The sequence below is a fragment of the Cryptomeria japonica genome, chromosome 10, assembly GCF_030272615.1.
Source record: "Cryptomeria japonica chromosome 10, Sugi_1.0, whole genome shotgun sequence".
Taxonomy (NCBI): Eukaryota; Viridiplantae; Streptophyta; class Pinopsida; order Cupressales; family Cupressaceae; genus Cryptomeria; species Cryptomeria japonica.
In genome coordinates, this window is record NC_081414.1 from 218,821,995 (window position 1) to 218,847,438 (window position 25,444).

Sequence of the window (25,444 nt, forward strand, 5' to 3'; positions counted from 1 at the left end):
AGTCAATTGAAAATTAAAATAAAAATACAAGGGTGAAATTAAATTGTTGTGTCAATATTTGGTAGGAGGTTGGTTATAGGTACTTTTGATTTTGTAAGGTCTTATGTACTTTTGCAATTATTTTTGGGCTTGAAAATATTTTTGATGTACAAGTTTCCTATTTATATTTTGATATTTGGTGTGACTACTAATGAGTCATAATTCAATGGGAATGAGACAACCATGTAGCCTCTTTTTCGACGGCTATAGGTAGGGAAAAGGGGCCTCCCACCCGCAATCTAGATAGTAGGGCTTCTCTACTTGTAGTGGAATGGAATGAAACTATTATTGGGGAGAGATAGTTAACTCCGATGATTCATTCCACCTTAATCAGGGTTGGGTGGGCAGATACAACTCACTCTTATTCGCTTCCATTCCCTATTCATTAGGGATTCAGGAGTGGAGGTTAAAATACTTTAGGAAAAATTTAAACATAAGCACGTCGTTTTGTGAGAAGACCCTATTTATGGCCATATTCTTTCAATGAGATGGATTGAGCAATGAAAGTAAGTTTTGTAGAAGAAAACATGGAACATAATCTCACAACACGTGCTCTAGAAAAATAATACATAAATAAATATATGGTAATGCAATTGATTCAAACAATTAAATAATAAACCTTAAATAATGAGTTCGCTTGGTAAGTTTATTAAATAAATATAAAAAAAACTAAAGAAATTTAATTTTAGGTTTGATGTAGATTTTGCCTACAATAAATGTTATCAAAAGATTTGTTAATAAGCTATAAAATTAAAAGATGTTATATAATGGTTTTAGGTTCAATCAAAATGTTGTCTTCTACTTCACTCTACTTTCATAATTATGGAATATACCACTACACCCATGAGTCTAAATCTTTTGTGTGGATCTTTATTATGTATTAAAAATGGTTTTGAAAAAAAATCACTAATAACTTTTGTGGCTTAAAGTTCACAATTTGTTAAAAAAATGGTAGTGTTAATATACACCAGTCAAGAGCTTTCTAGGCTAGGATTGCTCTCCTTGGTCAAACCCTTGTTGCCAAGTCAGTGGTATTGAACAATGATCAAACACAAGAGGTAGTCATGCAATATGCTATTTAGAGTTGTGATACAAATAATTTAATTCTCTAGACTAATCTCCCTATTTGATTATGCAACGTGGATAAGAACTCTAAGAGGGATATTCATATCTCTCTCAAATGAACTAACGCTTGTCTTTAACTAAAAAAATTAGCACACAAGTTTATAGTTTTTCCAATCAAGTTGGCTCATTATGGCTAACTGGATGGATTCAAGAAGGGCGTAAAATTTAAAATAAAAAATGTAAAGTTCAAGGATCACTTTTGTCCCTATAAAATTGGCTTGGTTTTATTTTGTACACCTAGATTAGACTCAAGACAATGAATGGAAAAATTGAGAAGTAATATGAGTCCCTAGGGATGTGCACAAATGGGATCAATGTAGGATTTGAGAAATACAAATCCACAGAACCCAAAGAAACTTGCATGCAAGAAACCTATCATAGAGAAAGAGAGAGAACGAAACAAGAGTTTTGGCTCTGACAAAGTGAAAAGATTTATTATCAGAGAAAAATGAATCAAGAATATGACAATAATACAAGAGATCAACCCTTATAAAGGAGATCAACACCGAAAGGAAAACCTAACCCTAAGGTGAGAGCATTTAATAATTAAATATTAATTATTAAATGACTAATATATGCATAAAGTGAAATCTTAAGAGGAGAGTAAAGTTAATTAATTACTTTACTCTAACACTCCCCCTTAAGATGAGCTACAATGCAGCTACAAACAATGTAGAAGAAAGCAAAGGAACTACAATGCAATAAAGGGTCCCGGCAACAAGGCCCGATCAGGTACTCGAATACAAGAAAATCTCTATAAAGTGGAGTAAAGGAGAAAACCCAGTGGGAAAAAACTCCTCTCCAAAAAGAGATAAAGAATCATGCTGAAAAGAAAACATGAAGGAAGGAAGGCCTCACTGAGACCCCCCAAGGACAACTTCCTTCACCCCAAGCATGGAGCGCAACTGAAGATAGCGCGGAGATGCCAAAGGTTTAGTGAAGATGTCTGCAACCTGCTCCTCTGTAGGAATGTACTCCAAGATGAGAGAACCATCCTGAATCAACTGCCTGATGAAGTGCATGTGGATTTCAATGTGCTTTGTCCACTGATGCTCCACTGGGTTGCGAGAAATGTGAATGGCACTCTGATTGTCACACCAAAGAGTAGTGGGATAATCTGGAGGAAACCCAAACTTTGTCATCAACTGCCGAAGCCATAAAACCTCCTGACTGGCTAACACTGCTACTCGGTACTCAGCCTCTGTAGATGATAATGCAATAGCAGATTGCTTCTTGCAAGACCATGTGATAGGACCAGAACCAAGGCAAAAAACAAAGCCAGAAGTAGACTTCCGATCATTGACATCACCAACCCAATCGGAGTCAGTGAAGCCAATGATGTGAGGGGATCCTGAAGTGTAGTGAATGCCATAATGAGTGGTGCCCCGAATGTACCTCAAAATACGTTTGGCTGCTTGCCAATGGCTCTCATGAGGATCATGGGAGAACCGAGAGACAAGGCCAACCGCAAAGGAAAGATCAGGACGAGAATGTGTCACGTACAACAAACTGCCAACCAACTGCCTGTATAAAGTGGGGTCTACTAAAGGAGTAGAGCAAGTGGAAGACAAAACAACACCTGACTGAAATGGAGTGGGGGCAGACTTGCAATCAAGCATGCCAAATCGCTGAAGCATATCAAGAGCATACTTCTCCTGAAATATGGAAATCCCATCCGAAGACTGAATAACCTGTAGACCCAGAAAGAAGTGCAAGAGACCAAGATCTGTCATCTCAAATTGCTCCATCAAAGCTCTCTGAACACTCTGAATCATGGAGGATGAGCTACCTGTAAGGATGAGATCATCGACATATAGCACAAGAATCAAAAGATCACCCTCCTGACGCTGAATATACATAGTGTGATCGGAATGACAACATGTGAAGTGAGAGGAAAGCAAGAAAGAGTCCATCTTCTCATACCAAACCCGAGGGGCTTGTTTGAGACCATACAATGAACGTCGAAGTCTACAAACCAAAGAAGTGTCCTGCACAACCCTGAGGCTGCTCCATATAGATCTCCTCATGTAGGTCTCCATGCAAGAAGGCACTCTTCACATCCATCTGAAACATTGTCCATCCCTGTGAAGCTGCAAGTGAAAGTACCAGGTGTATAGAATTCATCTTGGCGATAGGAGCAAAGGTCTCAGAGTAGTCAATACCCTCTAACTGAGAAAACCCCTTCGCAACAAGACATGCCTTATACTTATCAATAGAACCATCTACAACATACTTGGTACGATACACCCACTTGCACCGAACCAACTTTCTTCCCTTAGGAAGAGGACAGAGATCCCAAGTATGATTCTTCATCAAAGAAGAATACTCCTCATCCATGGCCCTATCCCACTCAAGGTGTCTTGTCGCCTCTGAAAATTTTTGAGGATCATCTGAAATGGCATGACTCAAAAGACTAGAACCAGATGTCTGAGCACGAGTGCGACGAGTATCTGAAGGATCACCTGCCAAAGAACCCGCTGCATCAACAGTATCACGGGCCCACCTCGGCAAAGATGGAGCAACTGGTGGCAGTGGAGATGGTGGATTATCATCTACATCATCCTCAAGAGATAAGTAATCCTCAAGAGATGAAGAGGAAGGAGTAGGCAATGAGGGAGAAGCTGGCGATGGAGAATCCATCTGAGGATAGAGCTCATCAAACTGGACATCCCGTCGAAACAGGACCTCTCTGGAATCAAGATCAAACAACCTGTATGCCTTAACATCCTCACGGTAGCCAACAAATATGAGTGGTCAACTTTTCCTCTCCATGGCTTTCCGCTGAGCATCAGGAATAAATGCCCAAGCCTCACTACCAAAAACTTGGAATGTAGAAACATCAGGCTTGACATGGGTCCAAGCCTCCTCAGGAGTCATATGTTGCAATGCCTTATGAGGCATCCGATTTTGAATATAATTGGCACAATTGACTGCCTCAGCCCAAAATGAAGAACTCATAGCTCGAGACTGTATCATACAATTTGCCATCTCCCATAAGGTTCCGTTCTTTCTCTCAGCAACACCATTCTACTGAGGGGTGTAAGGAATTATAAATTGATGCTGTAAACCATGCTCAGTGCAAAAATCTCTGAAAGCCTGATTAACATACTCCCCCCCATTATCTGTGCGTATCCTCCTGATAGAAAGTCCAGATTGCTTCTCCACAAATGTCTTAAAAATCCTGAATGAGTCAAAGACATCATACTTGTACTTAAGAAAGTACACCCATGTACGTCTGGAGAAGTCATCAATAAAAGTGAGCACATAACGGGCCCCTGAAAAGGAAGGAGTCAGAAAGGACATAAGATCACTATGTACCAACTCTAGGGCTGCCCTAGCACGAGAAGCTCGACCCTTAGGAAAAGGATCTCGATGATGTTTGCCAAGGACACAACCACAACATACACCATCCGTACAAGAAATATGTGGAAGCCCAATTACAAGTGCCTATGTACTCATCTGCTGTAGATATCTATAATTGACATGGCCAAAACACTCATGCCAAAGCCTGCTCACTGAATCTGCATGTGCTATAAGAGAGGAACCAACAATGTCTGAACTCTCAAAGCCATCAAAACTATATAAGTGAGATGCAGAATCCACACTCCCAGTAGCCACAACCAAGTCAGGATCATGAAGATCTCGAATAACCACATCATGAGGTGAGAACTCAACTGTCTTACTAGAGCCAGAGTGGCAAATCTGATAAACGGATAGAAGGTTTGTCGAAATGTCAGGAACCAAAAGCACATCCTGAAGACAACCACCATCCAATGAAACAGTACCAAAACCCTGAACGGAAAGTTGTGCTGAGTCACCAACTGCAATATGTCTAGTACCGGTAGGGGCAAGAGCGGTGACCAAATCCTCTGTGTGTCATATGGTGAGAGGCACCAGAATCTAGAATCCAAGTGGATGCTGAGGACAATGCTCGTGCAGAAAGAGCATGACCTTTCCCTGTGGGCTGTGAAGGAGGCTGAGGTGCACTGATATTATACTGCTGCATGGCCTCCTCCAAAGCCTCTAAACGTTTCCAACACCTGGAAACGAGATGACCTTCCTTGCCACAAAAACTGCAAGGATCACCTGATTTCTTCTTAGTCTTGGAGGAAGACTCACCAGACTTTGAAGATTTGCCTTGTTTAGAATTGGACTGTGGTTTTGAATCAAACTTAGGTGGTGGCTTGGAGGGATTTTCACTAGCCTCTGAATCTTTCTTAGGCTTCGGTTTCTGCTTCTGTTTTCCTTTGGAGGTCTGAGCTACCAATGCTTGGTTCTGTGAACCTGAAAGTGAATCCAACTGCTTAAGCTTAGCTTGCTCACAAGTCAGACGATCACAAAAGACCTCAAAAGAAGGCATGACATGTCGAACACCCAAGTCATCCATGGTGGAATAGAAGGTCGAAGAGAAGATATGAAATGGACCCCGAAGCTTGAAGAGGATCAGGAAAATGCACTCTGTATCAGTCTTAGTCTTACCACAACCCTGCAAGATAGATCTTTGTTGTTTGAACTTCATCAGAAAGTCCTCAATAGAGGGAAACGAATCAGGTACCAAGGAAGTTAACTCCGCCTCAAGCTGCAAAGCTCTGAACTCGTTGACAGTACCAAAAAGTCCATCAAACTTGGTCCAAATGGCTCGAGGAGTGAGACAACCCTCAAGATGAAACTGGAGACTGTCCGAAATGTGTAAAGCCATCAATCCCATAGCCTGATCCATATTGTTCCTGTGTTGCATAACCTCAAAGGGACGTGTCAACTGGGGTTGAACCTCATCCAAACAGGACCATAACCCTCAAGACTGGAGAAGAGTCATCATGCGACCCTTCCAAGTGTGGTAATTATGCGGTGTGAGAGATTCAATAGGTCTGTCGGCCATCTTGTGAACTGTGCCTCAACTGCTCTGAATTTTTTTAATTATTATTAAGTGATCTTTCAGAACTAGACAAAAGATGCAGAAGGGGTTTGGTTGTTTTGTTTTGGTGTTTGTAGATTCTGGTTTTCTGATGTAAATAACAGAAAGCAAGAAAAACACCCCCCCACAATGCAAAAAACTAATCCCCAGTACAAACTGAAAGCCCGAAAATGATAGAAAGAAGTAACTGGTTGAGACAAAATTTTGAGCACCTGAAGAATTTACTGATGAAAAAGACTATAGATCTGGAAAGAGCATTGAACCACCTTTCCGACGCCTATTCGCTTTCGAAAAACGGAGCAAAAACGAGCAAGTTATGCCCCTCGGAGTGCAAAAAGGCTCATCGGACTTTAACTTGCGAAAAAATGCAATCAAACTGGAGAAATATGAAAAAAAATCCTACACCATTAGAACGGGCTCAAAGTCAACTTTCCAACGCCTATTTGTTTTTGAAAAATGGAGATCGGATGCCCGATTTATGCCCGATTTTGTAAAACAGCTCCAAAAAGGTCCAGAGGGGCCCTTATAGCCCTCAAGGGCTTTAAAAAAAAGGCCCTGGTCCGCTGGGCGATCAGGGGCTGGCGCAGGGCTGGTGGCGCGGGGGCGGCACCGCTGGTGCTGGCAGAGAGCGAGAGGCGTGCAGGCGGCGGGTCCGCTAGGCGGCGTGACGGTGGCTATCGGGCCGCGACCGGGTGTTACCGCCGGCGGCAGTGGCCGGGCAGTGGCCGCCGGGCTGCACATCGGCGACGTGCGATTCAAATGGGTGGCGCCCTTTTTTTAAAAAAACTGCGTGGTTTTTTAAAGATTTTTTGAGATTTTGTTTGCCTCGAACTGCGTGCCCCAGGGTCGTACGGCCTTGGGGCAAATTTTTTTTGCCTTCTGGAGCAACTGTGTTCGAATCAGATGAATTTTATATGAAAATAGGGGTTTTTGGGCGCTGCGAGCTCAACGGTGAGGTCCGTTTGGGCTCAAAGTGGACAAAAAAATACCCCCCTATTCCAAAATAAAAAACAGAAGACAAACACAGATCTGATGCAACCAAAACCTAGATCTCAAAATCTTTCAAAAGTCTGAACAAGCTGCAGTAGATATGGCTCTGATACCATGTAGGATTTGAGAAATACAAATCCACAGAACCCAAGGAAACCTGCATGCAAGAAACTTGTCACAAAGAAAGAGAGAGAACAAAACAAGGGTTTTGGCTCTGACAAAGTGAAAAGATTTATTATCAGAGAAAAATGAATCAAGAATATGACAATAATACAAGAGATCAATCCTTACAAAGGAGATCAACGCCGAAAGGAAAACCTAACCCTAAGGTGAGAGCATTTAATAATTAAATATTAATTATTAAATGACTAATATATGCATAAAGTGAAATCTTTAGAGGAGAGTAAAGTTAATTAATTACTTTACTTTAACAATCAAGTAGAGAATAGGTCATTCCCTAACTTTTATGCTATAATACACATATTGTGCTCTATGTTAGCAGCAACCAAGAAGGAAGACTAAGAGAGGGGGGGTGTGGGTGAATCAGTCTTCATCGGAATATAGAACTTTAAGCACAATAACAGATCTACCAAATTACAATAATAGACAGATAATCAAATTAACAACACAACATACAACACCAAGATTTTGACATGAAAAACCCTGTTAAGGGAAAAACCACGGTGGGATCCTACCCATAGTAAGATGATACTCTGTAGTAGTATGTGAAAATATTACAATGGGGAATGCACATGCATTCAGGCACACTACCTAAAGCTCACTGCTCAAAAGATATTTTCTCGGAAGGCTACAACCCTTAGGGAAGTCTCACTGACTTACAATAAGATGTAGACTACAATCCAGAAGAAGTGAACTGAAGGAATAACATCTCCAAATGCTTGATTACAATTCCGGTTATGCATAGTTGTCTCCTCTACAACATCAATCTTACCTCAAACTCAACGTTGAAGGATAAATCACTTGTTCACACACAAATCTCTCTCTGATAATGTAGACACAATATTGACACACAAACTACATGAATAATTTACTTATATATACAATTCATCAACCTTGACAACAAGGTCGACTAAACCCTAACCTTCAACTCATAATTACAAAACTACATCACACGATACAAAGATCGATCATTGGACCAATATAATGATTTACATAGCATAGCAAGGTCCTAAATCAAATTCCCAAATGATCAAATCCACTGGAAATCACACCAACATCAATCACAACACGCTACACCACCAGAAATACCACATAACATGCAAATCAATACCGGTTGATGAAAACCACCAAAAACTTGCACAACGATCAATGTGGATTGCCAAAACAAATAGGGCACAACTAGAAAACACCAACAAACACGTTAGAACCAATCTGAAACAGTTGCACCAACACCATTTATCAAATCTTCATCGATCAACATCTGAAAGCTCAAGAACACAACCAATCAACAACTGTCACGAAGAAAGATAACTTGTGGAGCACCAAATCACAATCCATCTGAAATGAAGATATACAAGACCAACCAAACCAATATTCACACAAGATTTGATCACACCGGAATATACCAGAGGAAATATCAATCTCTACAAAACAACGATCAACAAACTAACACTACAAAGCGGATCAGAAAATCTTTCCAATCACATCGGAATAAATCACAGAATTATGTTGACATCAATGACAACAACATATCCTAACAGCATCAATGACCAACCATATCCAACAATCTGCAACACTCTAGTCATTATGTACTAAGAATAACCTTGTCAAAATGAGCAAAATGGATGGGAAAAGTGCAAGGTATACCATTCCACCTTTACAACAAGAGATGGACCACAATTTACAATTTCAATATTAAAGGAGTAAATTTATTATTCAATATAACCAATGCTACTTTGTACTTACTACCTAAATGACATGTTTTCTCTTTATATAAGTACTACCTAAGTGCCATTTTTTTTATCTCTATATAATTTGGTAAAACTCAAGTTCATTTGATAAATGTAATCATGCAAAATTGAAATTGAAATTACATTAAAATTTAATGTTGAATCATCATTTTTAAAACATTTTTTAGGGTTTCAATAGATGATTGAGGATTTGTTTATACGTTGAATTCATTTGAGATAGATGTCATTACTTACTTAATATAGTAAGTTTTTTATTATTGTTTGTTCAAAGTATTTTCATTCATGTGCATGTTTCTATCTCTTTGCTTCTAATTTATGAATTGTTTGGCAATTTAAATATTTGTTTGCTCAATTATTCAATAATATAAGATGAAATTGATAATATTTAATTTTAATCAAAAGAGACAAAAATGCAAGAAATATGAGATGAATGAAATGCCAATGGATAATAAAGGACCCCTCATAGCAACAAAATATATGATGAAATTATGTAGAATATAGTAAAAAATAAAGTTGTGGCTAGAAATCCAACAATCCTCATTTTAATTTAGTGTGATCATGCTATAGTGTGATTACATTATATTTCAACATTGGAATTAATATCACACCTAAGACCTAGAATCCACTCAAATTTTCAATACTAGATATTGGACTTGCAAAGAAACTCAAAAATTCATGTTTTGGACCTCATCAAAATTACATACTTTATCACAAGATTTTATGAGAACAACATTATAATTTAGTTCTTGTCTTTTTAACCATCTTTTTTTCCATAATTTTAATATACTAAAGTTTTAGTCTTTATTTAGTTTTACAAATGTCTTTATATATTACAAATATATATGTATTGTATATCTAATGTAATTTATATCCTCTCATTCAAATTTGAAAAAAAATGCTCACAAGCTACAATTCATTTTATACACATTGAAAAAATGCATTTTAATTTTTTTTTTGATAGTTAGAGGCTACACTTTATAATTAATTTTTTAAGATCTATCTACTTTGGTAATTAATAAAAAAAATATTGTAATGAAATAACTTGCACAAGAGTAATATAATAGGAAAAATGTTGCTGATACTTGTTCAAATATACCACTTCAAGGTGGCAACCTCCTAATCCACTTCAAGGGGGATACCTCCAATAGTCTTCAATAAGAACTCAATACTCAAAATGATGATAATAACTAGCATATACCTTTTGTATATACCATACTTATGCCTTTGATACCACGTAGGCCGACTTAGATACTTAAATATAACTCCTAGGATGACCTAAATAATATATGATTATACTAATTATTATGTAGCTTATTTAAGTGTTAAGATAGCGACAAGTTGACTACTCATAATACAATACATACTATAGGGTTAGGGGCATAACATTGTCCCCTTCTTTACAAAATCATTGTCCTCAATGCTAACTTTTTCTTTTTCTTCTTTTTATTCTTTGTGATTCTTGTTCTTCTTGTTCTTTCTCTTCCTCTTCCTCTTGCTCATTCTCTTGTTCTTCTTTCTTGTGTTCTTGTTCTCACTCTTACTCTTTTTCTTTCCCTTGTTATTGCTCTTGTGCTTGCTCTTTTTCTTTTTCTTGCTCTTGCTTTAGCTCCTTCTCTTGCTCTTGCTCTTGTTCTTCTACTTCTTTTTCTTTTTCTTTTTTTTTTTTCTTCTACTTCTTGTACTTGTTCTTTTTTCTTTTTTCTTGTTATTCTACATAAGCCTATATATCACTTTCTCAAAAAATTCTCCAAGAAATTAGTTGATTTGCAACCCTAAGAGTGAAGTTATTGGAAACTCTAATTTTACAATTAATAACTTATTTATGCTCCAATTTTTCTCCAAAATTGAAGAAAATGCATTGCCTTCATGATACCAAGGTCACACTCAGATACCACTTGCAATGAAATAACCTGCACAAGAATAATATAATAGGAAATATGTTGCTAATACTTGATAAAATATGCTACTTCAAGGGGGCAACCTCCTAATCCACTTTGAGCGAGATACCTCTAATAGTCTTCAATAAGAACAATACTCAACTTAATGATAATAACTAGCCTATATATCCTATATATACCATACTTATGCCTTGGATACCACCTAGGTTGACTTATATGCTTAAATATAGCTCCTAGGATGACCTAAATACATATATATTACTATAAGAATGGTTATGTAGGTTATTTAAGAGTTAAGGTAGCCATAAGCTAACTACTCATAACACAATACACACTATGTTAGGGGCATAACAACTATGTTGTGGTTAAATGGTTAAGACACATGGTTCTCACAATAGAGATCTAAGGTCAAATCCACCTTAGTGATATCTGTTATCACAAAAGTTTGCACCCTGTGATGATCAAACCTTGATCATCAATCTTGTGAAACATGGAAACAACCTCTCAGGTGTGGGACCTTGTGATGTTGTGAGGTTGAATCTCCAGAGAAGATCAACTTCCTTTCAATTTGATGTAGAGTGTTGGACCAACCTGACACTAGTAAAACTAATTTAAGCTCTGATAGGGAAAATGAAGATGTAGAAGGGTTGCTTTAAAGAAGGGAAATAAGTTTGCACCTAGACTAAAATATGATCTTCCTGCCTATAACTGCACAAGACATCAATAAGACTACCCCAAATATGCACAAGATTTTATCCTAATCAGCTTCCTAAGAAAGAGTGGAGGTTGGAAATTTGTAGGATGGAATGAGGAACTAATTCAATTCATAGATGTCATCCACAAAAGGATCAACACACATACTTGTACTAAGGAAAACAATTAAAATGCATTCATACAAAAGGGTAAAATATTACACAAATTGTAGGAACTGAATAAGGGCAAAATAGGTAAATTCCATTAATGAGAAGGCAAGGCAATTTTTTACAAGTACAGAGAGACATAAGCTTTTTGTAGAAGAAAAAGAAGAGAAGATCTTGAGAAAATTATAAAATTGTGCCTTTATAGTTGAGGCATAACTCAAAATTGAATCACAACTGAAACCCTAACCCATCTAGGGTTAGGTTACAAAATATCCGAAAGGAGGAGAAGATCAGATCGACAAGCTGATAGCATGTTGAATCTCCCCTGCAAGTGGTCATCATCTCTGAAAGAGGAAAAAAGGGCTGCAAGAGAAGACATTTCTACGAATGATGCGTCTGAGATGGCGTATGCAGGCAAAAAGTCCTCATTCTACAATAAAGAGGTATGGGTGGCGTCCAAAATGAACCTGCACATCGTTTGGATTAATGGCCATCGAATCGTGCAGTTGGAGTGAAATTTGATCGAAAATCAGGCCTTGGTCACCAAACTTCGTGTTATGCACCCTCACACCTGTAGAGGATTCAAATTTTCCACTTGTTCGTGAGTTTAAATCTTGGCTATCAGATTTGCCATTCCGCATGAAGATGGACACATGAGATGGCATCAAAATGTCTCCATAGGCATCGACAAGACAAAAAAGTGACTTCGTTGTTGTTTAGAACTTTCGCCGAAAAGGCCTTCACTATCTTCCAGGTAGGCCCATTGGAATCTTGTGTTTCGCTAAGACATGGCCTTTCGCCAAGTTGAAATAATTGCTTTATCAGCCCTCAAAAGTTTGGTCGAAAGGGCCACTTTCCATTCGCAACCTAGACCCACCAAAGTCCACCTGTCCATTGAGACCACATAGAAGTTGCCAACCGGTCCACTTGGAATGACGTGTTGCATGGGAACCTCAAAGCATCTTGCAACATTATGAAATTAGCTTGGCAGCGCATCTTCAATCAATCGCGCAATCATGTGACTCTTATAACCGTTGATCTGGCCAGAGTTGCATGACGAATATAGATCCTTCAGAGCACAGGAAAAGGTCGGGCCCACCATCGCATGTCACATGAAAATGGAACAATTGGCAAAAGGAACAAAAGTTGAAAGCTCTTGACCACGCATTATAGCAAAAGGAATCCCGCCACACAACCTCATCCCCTCTCACCATCATCTATTGCGTTTTCACATGAAAATGGAAGATCAAAATAGAGAACAAAAAGGAAGTGTTCATGTTCGGTGTGACAATGTGATAACCAACTCTGTGAGTCGTTAATAGGTGAAAGGGGAACCGTCTGCCAACGACCATGCCGACCTCAAGTCAGTAAGCCTTAAGTGATTTGACAATCGTGACTTGTCAACTCAAAAAAATAACTTGGAGCCCAAAAACAAATGGTTCTAACTGCTCCCTGCCAACATAATTCATATAACACGAAGGTTATGCAAAAAAACAAAAGATCTCAGATTGGTTGTCATCAGGGCAGGGTTGACACAAAAATGGTCAATATTTCTAGCGACTCGGAGGGGATGGCAAGCCTTCTTGGCACAATATCAGTAGCCTGAAGAGTATCTATTGGGCACAGAGTCAAGGCCTCAACAAAAAAAAAATAATATCTACCCCTGCAACTTGGATTCAACTTTTTTTTCTATTCCACAAAAGAGAAGAGTGTGCACATGCACTTATTGAAAAGAAAGAAACTGAAGCAAAAACCTAACTAACTATGTACATACTTTGCAATGGAAGAAATTAAACAAATCCATTAACTGGCTTGTCAAAGTAGTTGTCTTTCCTGACCAGGCTCTAATGCTCTTCATGCCTGTTGAAGACTAGCCAGGGAAAGAGATTCGACAATCATCCAACAGACTGTTGGAATGCCTCCCAAAACCCGAGAGCAAAGAAACTCACCCATGCTTGAATTTTATCCTCCTGAGGTGGATGGGTGAAAAGAACTTGCTCTCCTTCATGATGCTGAACTTCATGCTTAGAAATAAGCATGACAAGGGGTGAATTGCAGGTCCGAGCCAAATGTCTTTTAGGACATCCCCTTGAAGGAGATAGATTTAGGCCATCACTGCTGGGCTGCCTTTGGCGACAAAACAGGAACCTCTGAGATATGCCCCTACTCTTCAAAATTTATTGCCTCTACTAGCAATGTAAGATCTTCCTCTTGCTCCTCTCGATTCAACTGACTGGAAGATGTCAGCTCAGTGTCAAAACTTGATCAAATGCACTCAAGATCATCCCAAAAGGAATTATCCTCTAACTCCACCCCTAGATTGGTCTCATGTTGTAGCTCAAATGTAGGCACATTCTCCTCCTCAAAGAAGGAGGGGAGCTCATCCATTGAGAAAATGGCCTCCACCTTGTTGTCATCCTTTTTTCTAGCCACAGGGGAGCCGTCTAACTGGTTAACACCACAAAAATCAGCCTCCTGGCAGTTTGAAAAAACAAAATCTCCTTGCGCCACTAAGGCTTGAGAGGCATCTTCATTTCTGCAAGTGGCTTGATTTACATGATTGGACTGCATAGGGACACGTGTTCTTGAGGTACTTGCAGTTGCAGAGTTTAGGCTATTCAAAGGCCTAGGGCTTGTCCATTGGTTTTGCCCTTGAAAATTGGGTTTGTTCTGTTGATAGCCTTGATTTTGTGGTTGGTAAGGCATGTTGTCTTGAGACTGTTTCTTCTCAACTAAAACTAGCTCATTGTTAAATCTCTACAACATCCTCTACATGGAGGTCTCCAAAGAGGACCTGAGCTCTTGAATTTCTGTAGACAATAGAATAGGTGTAGGTAGTTGGCATGTTGGTGCTATTGGTATGGGTGCCAAAGTAGGCTGTTGTGTAGGAGCCCCAGGGAATAAGGGCATTGGAGGCCTAGGATCTAACTTTCCAAGTTGAATTAAACACCTTTCTGCCTTGATAGCAGTGCCATAAGCTCCTAAATTTTATCCCCGCCCATTGACTGTATCATCATAGCTATATCACAATTTAGAGCCCTAAGGAAGTATAAGAAGGTACAATGGGAAGATGGTTTGACTAAAGCAGGGATTCTATCCCAAGTCTTTTGAAACCTATAGTGAAAAATTTGTCATAAACTCATATGGGGCTCTCTTTATGGTTGTTAGTTGTTCTACTAGTGACAACGGGTCACTCTTGTCTTCAAAACTCTTGCATAATCTCTCTCCCAACTCATTCCAGTTATGAATGGAGCTAGAGAGCAGACCCCTATACCATTGTATAGAGCTTTTACCTTGAATGAGGAGGCAAGAAGCCTCACTGCAACATTATCCTCTATGATGTCAAAAACAAAGTAGATGCTTGCAACATCTTTGATGTGCTCAACTGGGGTGACAAAGGTTTCCCCAATAAAAAATGGGATAACCTTTAGGGCTGCAACTGGGAAATCATTATTTTGGGTTAGAGCTAAGGGGTTACCACCATTAAAGGTGGCAAAAGTATGTATTCTAGGGTCTACCATGAGAAATAGCAACCCCCTCTTCTTCTACAATCTGAAAGTTCATAACATTAAAGAAAAATACCTCTAAAAGGTGCTCCTTGTTGAAAACTTGATGTGAAACGATAATTGGTCCTAAACAAGAGCCTAGATTTGATCCTCAGAGTCACCAAGTGCTGAATGTGATTGCCTCCAAAGGCAAGGTTGCTAAGAACAACATTGGATTCTTAGCAAGATGTTGAAATGTGTGTCCCATTAGGCGTGCCAAAAACTTTTGACACAAAAGTTTGCACCTTGTGATGATCAGACCTTAATCATCAACCTTGTGAAACATGGAAACAACCTCTCAAGTGTGGGACCTTGCATTGTTGTGAGGTTGAATCTTCAGAGAAGGCCAACTTCCTTTCAATCTGATGTAGAGTGTTGAACTAACCCAACACTAGTAAAACTAATCTAAGCTCTAACAAGGAAAAGGGAGAGAGAGAAGGGTTCCTTGAAATAAGGGAAAGATGTTTGCACCTAGATTGAAATATGATCTTCCTTCCTATAACAATACAAGACATCAATAAGACTACCCCAAATATGCACAAGATTCTATCCTAATCAGCTTCCTAAGAAAAGAGTGGAAGTTGGAAATCTGTAGGATGGTCTGAGGAACTGATTCAGTTCACAAATGTCATCCACAAAAGGATCAACGCACACACCTGTACTAAGGAAAACAATTAAAATGCATTCATACAAAAGGGTAAAACATTACACAAATTGTAGGAATTGAATAAGGGCAAAACAAGCAATTTTCCATTAATGAGAAGGCAAGGCAATTTTTTACAAGTGCAAAGAGACAAGCTTTCTGCAGAAGAAAAAGAAGAGAAGATCCTAAGAAAATTATACAAATTTTCCTCTATAGTTGAGGCATAACTCAAAATTGAATCATGGTTGCAACCCTAACCCACCTAGGGCTAGGTTATAAAATATCTGAGAGGAGGAGAAGATCAAATTGACAAGCTGATAGTGTGTTGAATCTCCTCTGCAAGTGGTCATCATCTCTGAAAGAGGCAAAAAGGGTTGTAGGAGAAGACATCTCTGTGAATGATGCGTCTAAGATGGCATATGTAGGTAAAAATTCCTTATTCTGCAATAAAGAGGCATGGGTGGCATCTAAAATTGGATTGCACATCAAGTTTGGAGTAATGGCGATGGAATCAGGTAGTTGGAGTGAAATTTGATTGAAAATTGGGCCTTGATCGCCAACCTTCATGTTATGTACCCTCACACCTGTAGAGCATTCAAATTTTTAACCTGTCAGCGAGTTTGAATCCTGGCCATCAGATCTGCCATTTTGCGTGAAGATGGACGCGCAAGATGGCATAAAAAAGTCTCCACAAGCGTCGACAAGACAAAGGACATCAACAGGACAAAAAAAGTTGCTTCGTTGTCATTTAGAACTTTGGCCGAAAAGGCCTTCACTATCTTCCAGCTGAGCCCACTACAATCCCGCGTTTCGCTAAGACATGGCCTTTTTCCAAGATGAAATAATTGCTTTATCGACCCTCAAAAGTTTGGCCGAAAGGGTCCTTTTCCATTCACAAGTCGAACCCACCAAAATCCACCTATCCACTAAGAGCACATATAAGTCGCCAACCGATCCACCTAAGATGACGTGTTGCGAGGGACCCTCAAAGCATCATGCGGCATTATGGAATAGCTTGGCAAGGCATCTTCAATCAATCATGCAATCATGCAACTCTTATAACCATTGATCTGGGCAAAGTTGCATGGCGAATATGGAGCCTTCAGAGCACAGGAAAAGGTCGAGCCCACCATCGCATGTCGCATGAAAATGGAACAATCGCCAAAAGGAACAAAAGCCGAAAGCTCCGGACCACGTGATATAGCAAAAGGAAACTCGCCACACGACCTCATCCCCTCTCACCATTGCTTATCACGTTGTCGTGTGAAAATGGAAGATCAGAACAAAGAACAAAAAAGGAAGTGTTCCTGTTTGGTGTGACAACGCGATAACCAACTCTACCAGCCGGTAACGGGTGAAAGGGGAACTGCCTACCAATGACCCCGCCAACCTCAAGACGGTAAGCCTTAAGTGATTTGACTGCCACAACTGATCAACCTGAAAATAGAACTTGGAGCCCGAAAAGAAAAGGTTCCAACTACTCACTGCCAACATAGTTCGCATAACATGAAGGTTATGCAAAAAAACAAAAGATCTCAGATCGGTTATCATTAAGGTAGGGTTGACACAAAAATGGTCAACAGTATCCTAGTACTATTTAGGTGTGCTAAAGAAGTATTCCCCAAAAGTTCAAGAAGTATCTCCAAAACAAGATCAAGTTTTGAGTGGTAACCTTGAAGGTGAAGAAAATTAAATGGCATGTATTTGAAGAAGGATTTGACATGGAAAAAGGCAAAGTAGGAGGTAGGTGGAATATGGTATCCCTATAAGAAAAGGATTTGGAGCAACAAGCACAATGGTATGCATAATTTGTTAAAATAATATTAATATCTTCTATAATGATCATCTTCTATTTTTAGCAGTTATCTTAGTTGTCGACTTATTTAGCTATTTAGCTTTTTAGTCGACTTATTTAGCTTGTTAAGTTAGCTTTTTATTATTTAGCCTTTTAAGCTATATTTAGCTTTTAAAAGATTTTTAGCTTATTTGATTTCACTTTAACAACTATTTCTATTTATAGAACAACATCTTGTAACTTATATATATACGTGTGTATATCATTCAATGTAATTATCCGATTATTGAATCATTCATTCAATTTATTTTTCATGGTATCAGAGCATGGAAATTAAAAATTTCGAAAGTTTTTGTTATTAAATTTTTTTGAAGTTTTTATTGAAGAGATTTTTTAAAAACTGTCTTTTTTTTTTAAAGAGGAGGTTCTTTTTCTCTTCCTGGGCAGTTTTTTTTTTTTTGTAGGTTAAAAATTTTCCTAGGGTTTCTGCAATTTTTGACTAGGGTTTTGACCCTTCAGTTTAAGTCAAAATTTTATTCTGGTTGCAAATTCTTGGTGGGTTTTTTGAGACCTCAATTGGGTCATCGTCATATTTTTTTGGGAGCATCGTTTTCTATGCCTCAATTTTTTAGCCATTGGATCTGCATTTTGATTTCAGATTCTTGATGGGTTTTTCGAGAGCTTTTCTGGGTTGGTCTCAGATTTTTTGGGTGCCTCATTTTTTGTGCCACGAATTTTGTGCCAGCGAATTTGCCTTGGACTTTAAAAACAGTTCGCGATTTCTACTAATTTTGTGGACGTCAGGAATTTTGGTGTCTTCTGGGCACAGTTTATGTTGAACATCCGACCTTAGGGTATTTTTTTATTTTCTGCAAATTATTATTTTTTTCTGATTATTTTCAAGAAAAATTTGAAGTTTTAAGTTTGTAGAAAATTTTAATTTATGGGTTTCTTCCAAACCTCAAAATTCGCGCCTTCAAATTTATGCCAGAATTCTCCTCCAGGGTTTCAATTTTTCTAGCAACTGCTTCTATTCTGATTTTAAAAAAAATCAGATTCTTTTGTCTTTTGCTTTCACTTGGTTGACCTTGTTCAACCTCGATTTTTGTGATAGCATCTTTGACCAACATTATGTTGGAACACAGTTAGAAGTTCAATGGCCTCAACTACAACACCTGGAAATAACACATGTTCACGATATCTGAATATCGTTACCTTTATCAAATTGATTTAGGCCAGACCTCGTCTTACAGGTCCCAGGGTTTTCATGATTTTTTTCTAAAAAATTGTTCGTCAGTTTTCTAATTTTTTCCACAAAAAATCATGGGTTGGTTTTCACTTATTTTTTTCTTCAAAAATTGTTCACAGGGTTTCAAATTTTTTCCTTACACATTATTATCTGTCATCTGCAAAGCTTGCGTGGGATTTCTAGGTTTTCATAATTTTTCCTTCAAAAATTGTTTGCTGGTTTTTACGATTTTTTCCTCAAAAATCATTTGTAATACACAAAGTTCGCATGGTATTTGTGATTCGCAAAGTTCTCTAGTTTTTATCGATTTTTCTCCTCAAAAATCGATCTTTGTTGCAGTCAGTTTGGGTCTTGCTTGCCAGGGCAAACATTTGCAACTGTGGTATCTTGCAGTAAGTTTTGGAGTTGGTACTCTTCTGCAAAAGGGTTTGCTGATTTTTTCCTCAAAATCATGGTTTCAGGTTTCAATAGTACATGTGTGCCAAATCTCTAATTCGCTTGTGAACGCTACATTAAATTGGATGTCTTTTGGTACTCTTGGTCATTTACATTCTGCAGATCCTAGAAGGGTCTCTGTAGCAACAGAGTGTTCTTTGCATTTGTGATCAAAACACCTGCAGTGTCTTCTCTAGGGTATTGAGTACGATGACCATTAGGGAGGGTGTTAAAATAATATTAATATCTTCTATAATGGTCATCTTCTATTTTTAGCAGTCATCTTAGTTGTCGACTTATTTATCTATTTGGCTTTTTAGTTGACTTATTTAGCTTGTTAAGTTAGCTTTTTATTATTTAGCCTTTTAAGCTATATTTAGCTTTTAAAGCTTTTTAGCTTATTTGATTTCACTTTAACGACTAGTTCTATTTATAGAACATCGTCTTGTAACCTCTATATATACGTGTGTATATCGTTCAATGCAATTATCCGATTATTGAATCATTCATTCAATTTATTTTTCATAATTATAGTACATATGGAGATTGGTATCACCATAGGTGAAACAAGTGAAGTACTGGTGCACATGTGATGAAGTAGGTGTGATTGACAGTTAAGTGAGAAGTGAAGCATGATATCTATATAGGTGAAGGAGTTGAAAAAATTTGCAAGCATAATGGTAAGTGGAGCATACTAACCCAATAGGAGAGCCAATAAATGGAGAGTGGCATTCCCACAAGTGGAGTGGATCAATGTCCCTATAAACAAAAAGTACAATATTGTCCCAATAGGTAGAGTGGTATCCCAATAAGTTGAATTTTAATGTCCCATAATGGACAAGATGTTTATCAAATCCTTACTAAAACTATCTAAAATAATTATTACATTAAATTTCAATTGAAGGATTTAGAAAATACCTAATGAATCTTTAAAAAGGGTGCAAGAAAGCCCACCTATCTACTATGTTTCAATAAAGAATTAGATGTACCTCTTAGAAACGTAACTACCTTTGAACCACTTAAAATTCACTATTTTCAAAAAAATCTTAGAAATTTAGAGAATAGTTGAAAAATCTACCATTACTATTCTTAAAACTTTTTCAATTTTTAAGTGTAGGCATCTTGACTAGTTCATTGAAGTTCAAGTTTCATCATTTTAAAGAAAAAATGATTAATTAAGTCTCTTTTTTGGTCCCCCATCTACATAAACTTACCCATATATCATGTGTAATAGTGGTGGAATATGGAAATATTTATCGTCAATTAGTGATACATTATCCTTACTCATACCATCTAATAATTGCAAAAGATTCTCAAGTTTTACTTTATCCTTATTTATGTCTAAGACAAGAGACTCAATAGAAGATGTTTAAGAGGATGCTCTAAATGTAATAAAGAAATATATCATGGAAAAGAATAAAAGTATATATAAGCATCAAACAAAGATATATAATCATGATGTATAATTTTTATAATAAGATCTCATAAACAAGCTCTCTACTAGAATGTGAATAATGATATTCATGCGAAACAACTATTCAAGAGCCATAAATAAAATAATCTCCAAAGGAAAATGATAAAGAATGGAATAATGCATAATAAGCATGAGGTGAATCAAACTATTGTTTAGCTCGATAAATTGAAGTATTTTCAAACACATGTATCAAAGCATCATCATGTAGTGTATATGATTATAATATGAGGATAAAATAATTTAACATGTCCATTTATATCTTCATTACCACTAAATGATTCCGTCATAAGTGTGTTAAAAGAATGTGTGTCATAGACCAAAGAGTCATCAACCACATCATGAGAAGATAAAGGAATAACACTCTACCACTCATTAAATACATTATTAGTATACCAAGAATAAAAATATGGAGGACTAGAAAACTAATCTACAAAGGTGGAACATGCACATTATCATGAATAGACTTCTAAGAAAGATGAAGCAAGAGAGACACATGGAGAGAATCCATAGATTTGTAAAAAAGGGTTTTTGTGAGTTGGAAAAGGAATGTATGTTCACAAGGAAATCATCGCATGAATAAATATCCCTATCTGTATCAAATGAATATATGACTAAAATGACAACCAATTCATTATCATAGACAATAAAAGAGGTATAATTAGAAAACATGGTAGCTTGTAGGAAGTGAGCTTGGTTAGGTAGGTGGGAAAAGACACCTATAATAAAAAGCTAGCAATGACAATGCATTGGATAGGGCTACTTGTTAAAAATAATATAGGTAGCAAACAACCTTAACCTAAATCAAGGTAAGTTAATAAAATGAAATGAGGGACAATCTATTAGCTAATCAAATTTAAAATTATCAATGCAAACAATCTAAAAATTTAGATCTAAAAGTCTAAGATATAAAAAATGCAAAATATCCTAGGTAAAACCCTAGAGGGTTTCAATGTCAAGTTCACGATTTTATGTAAGAGAAAACAACACATCTACATCAATAAATCTAAGGTAGTGCAATGAATTATCATGAGAAAGCAATAAACCCTAGATCAATGAGTTGGAATTAGTAAAAGAATTTAAATAAATGCTCATGAATTAAATAATAAAAATAAGAATACCCAACTTAAGGTCATATGTAGATTTTGATTATGATAGGTGTCACCAATGCTAATATGTCAAAAGTTAGATATTGTTAGACAATTGCCTCATGACTTCAATGCACTTCTATGACTATAAAATTGATGGCCGCAAAACTTGTGAATCCAAATATTTTGCATGAATTTGAACTATACATGTTAATATCAAAAGTTATTGAAATTTATCTTTCTTTGATGTATTCAACCTACATCTAGAAAAAGTAGTAGTGTAGATATACATCGTTTAGGATTTTGATGTGTTCTAATATCCTCTCTATGTGATGATGCAATGTAGATAAAAGCTTTGAGATGGATGTTCAAATTCATTTCAAATGAATTGATGTGCACATGCTTAAATCCAAAAAAAATTCAAAAAGATTGTGTTCAAATCAATTCATAGTGACTAGTTGGAGGGAGTTGGCCAGGGCCAAAAATTTAAATTTAAATATGAAAAGTTCAAGTAATTATTGTGCTTGTGGAACTAACTTAGATTAGTTCCACACCCACATTTTTCTTTTGGAACAATAAATGTTAAAAGAAGAATCAAGATTGGTATCTATATATGCACATATGAAATTAAGACAGGCTTAGATTATTATCAAATTTTACACTAGATACACTACTTGTATACTAATCATTATACTAAGAAGAAATAGCATTAATTTCATCATTACATTGAATCATATATTTTCAACTAGCTGATATATGTTTCTAACACACTTAAATCTTTTTGTGTTTTTGTAGGGTAGAATTGAAGCCATTTGGGATAGATGTAATCACAGTGGTTCCTGGGGCAATTAAATCTAATTTGGGTTATAATTCCTCAACTATTTACTCGAATCTTCCAGAATGGAGGCTCTACAAACCTTTTGAAAAAGCAATTCGTGAAAGGATTGATATTTTTCAAAAGAATGATTGCACCCCAACAAATGTTTTTGCAAAGAAAACTGTGGATATCCTTCTAAGAAGAAAGTCCCCTCCTTGGTTTTCATATGGCCAGTTCTCCATTATAACATCCATCATGTATTATTTACCAATATGTCTGAGAGATTTTATCGCAAGAAGAGTATATAAAGTATCGACCCTTGAAAATGTCAAGGATAAATAATGTGAATTGCACATATCCTTATGTCATATGTAAATTTTATGAACATAAAATTATATAGTTATCATTATTTTAATTAGTACTTACTACATTTTAGAAGTTAGAAAGACAATAAAAATAAAATTGTATAATTTGGAAAGATCTAATAAATTTGAAAAATAATTTTTTTAATTAAATGAAAATAATATTATGTTGTTTAGTGCTTTTGTTTATGTGTTTATATTCCAAATTGTTGTTCCACAAATATTTTAGAGCCATGTCTATTTCAACTCACCTTTTTTTTCTTGAATATGTGTAACATTATTTTTGTAAATGGTAACATAGGCACTTATTTATAAAAATATTATTAAAATTTTGAATATAAATATCATTAAAATTAAAATTTCTAAATATTTTGAAATATCAAAATAATAATAAATATCTTTTAATATTTATCGGCTCGTTGGTTTTGTTCGCTAAATAAAAACTTGTTTCAAACTTTATAATAGTGTCAGTACATATGATCCAAGATTCCGCATTTTGACTCGAATAGGATTTTGGTTCTTGAACATGATGTTGGTTTTCAAACGACACTTTACCAGGCCCGACTTCATGGTGAGCATGTTTTGCAACAAGTATCTCTCAGCTCGTTGGCAATGCTCCCTTCTCCTGTTGGTAGACCTGACCTCGATGCAAGGTCTCGATTTCATAAGGGCTCGAGTGTTTTTTGGGGGTCGATGCCACATAAGATCATCTCTCTTGCATTTTCTTGGTTAAATGCATGGGTCCACAATGCTTGGATGTCACCTTTCCTCAGGGAGCTCTCATCCAAGTCACCTCTCGATCTTGGTTTTCAATGTCTGGACCTATGGTCTCCTTTTTGTACAAGATCAACTATCTAATCTCGAGTCAGTTGTAGCCTTCTAGGCCTTCCAATCATTGGGTGATTGGTATTTTGTTATCCAACATTTTCTCTGTTTTTTGGGCAAGCTCAGGGTGAGCTTGATTTTTAGACTGTATTAGGATATTTCAGGCTATTAGTCTAGGGTATTTATTTTTTAATCTTGAGTTATAACCAGAGGTTTTCTTACTGGCTCTTTCCTCTCGGTATGCTCTCTGAACCAATTTTTTGTAATCCTTCTTATTACTATATTTATATATTCTGGTGGCTTGCCACCTTTGCCTTAAAAAAAAATTAAAATAAAATCTTTTAAAAAATATATAAATTATTAATTTTTCTATTACAATTAAAAATAAATTTAAACTTAATATATTAATTTATTTTTTAAAAATAATTTTATATTCTAAAAAGAAATATTCAAAATTCATATATTTAATATTGTAATGACAAAGAAAAAACTCATTCACATATTGTATAATAATCTTATACTTGATATTTAAAAAATATTTTAAATTGACATATATTTTTATAAGAAATATTCTAATTTTTACTTTAAATATATATTTTTTAAATTATAATTTCTTATTAAATAATATATTACATTCTTTTAATTATTAATAAATTTTATATACAACCTAAAATTGAAAATTGGTTTGTGTACCATTAAATTTAGGCTTGTGTGGAGCTGGTGGTTCATATTTAGCATTAGTCTTCTTTAATTTTTTAATTAGTTGTCCCATTAATGAAGACGATGAAAATATTTCAATCATAGAACTTTCTTTCCAAGACAACGAGGGACCATGGATTTAACTTGAGAGAGGTTGAAAAGAATGCTAAAATTGAGGCTTAGGTTGATTTTCCCCCTCAACCAAACAAGAACAATTTGTTTAATTATCACTTGAAACACCCAAAGGATGTTTAACACTAGACAATTCAAAACTTACCATGTCCATGGCTAGTGAAGTAGTAGATGATTCATAGATTCTTGATCTCATTTATATAAGATGAAAAACTAAGATTGCTAAAGACCAAATTTATGAATCATATCATGAATTAACATTTTGTTCTAACATACCAAACAAACAAACAAACACACATGCTTTAAATGAGATACATTTGTTTTATAAATATTTTTACAAACCACTCTTCCAAAGGAGGATGTATCTCCCCTTCTCTTGTATATCTAGTATTTAACTTGAACCTTATTGTTTTATCATGTTCCATCCAAGGCTATCATCCTCCACTCATGAGAGAATTCTTCTTTCCTCTAGAAACTTATAGAGGATCTATTTTTTATCTTCTTGAAATTGAATCGATTGTAAGTCTTCCTTTTACTTATCTTCTAACCAAATTAACAAAGGATTCATCTTAATAATCACAAATTTTAGATCCACTTCTTTCAAGCCACGAAAAATAACCAATGG

The 25,444-nt window shown here is 36.4% G+C and overlaps 1 protein-coding gene across 1 annotated transcript in view; it reads left to right on the plus strand.

The window, feature by feature from the left end:
* Nucleotides 1–23,143, plus strand: part of LOC131040427 (short-chain dehydrogenase/reductase GME11361) — a 33,451-nt gene extending 10,308 nt beyond the window's left edge. The window contains exon 3 of the mRNA XM_057973328.2: nt 22,780–23,143. Coding sequence (XP_057829311.2) covers nt 22,780–23,143 — 364 coding nt within the window. The remainder of the gene's footprint in view (nt 1–22,779) is intronic.
* Nucleotides 23,144–25,444: the final 2,301 nt, after the last annotated feature.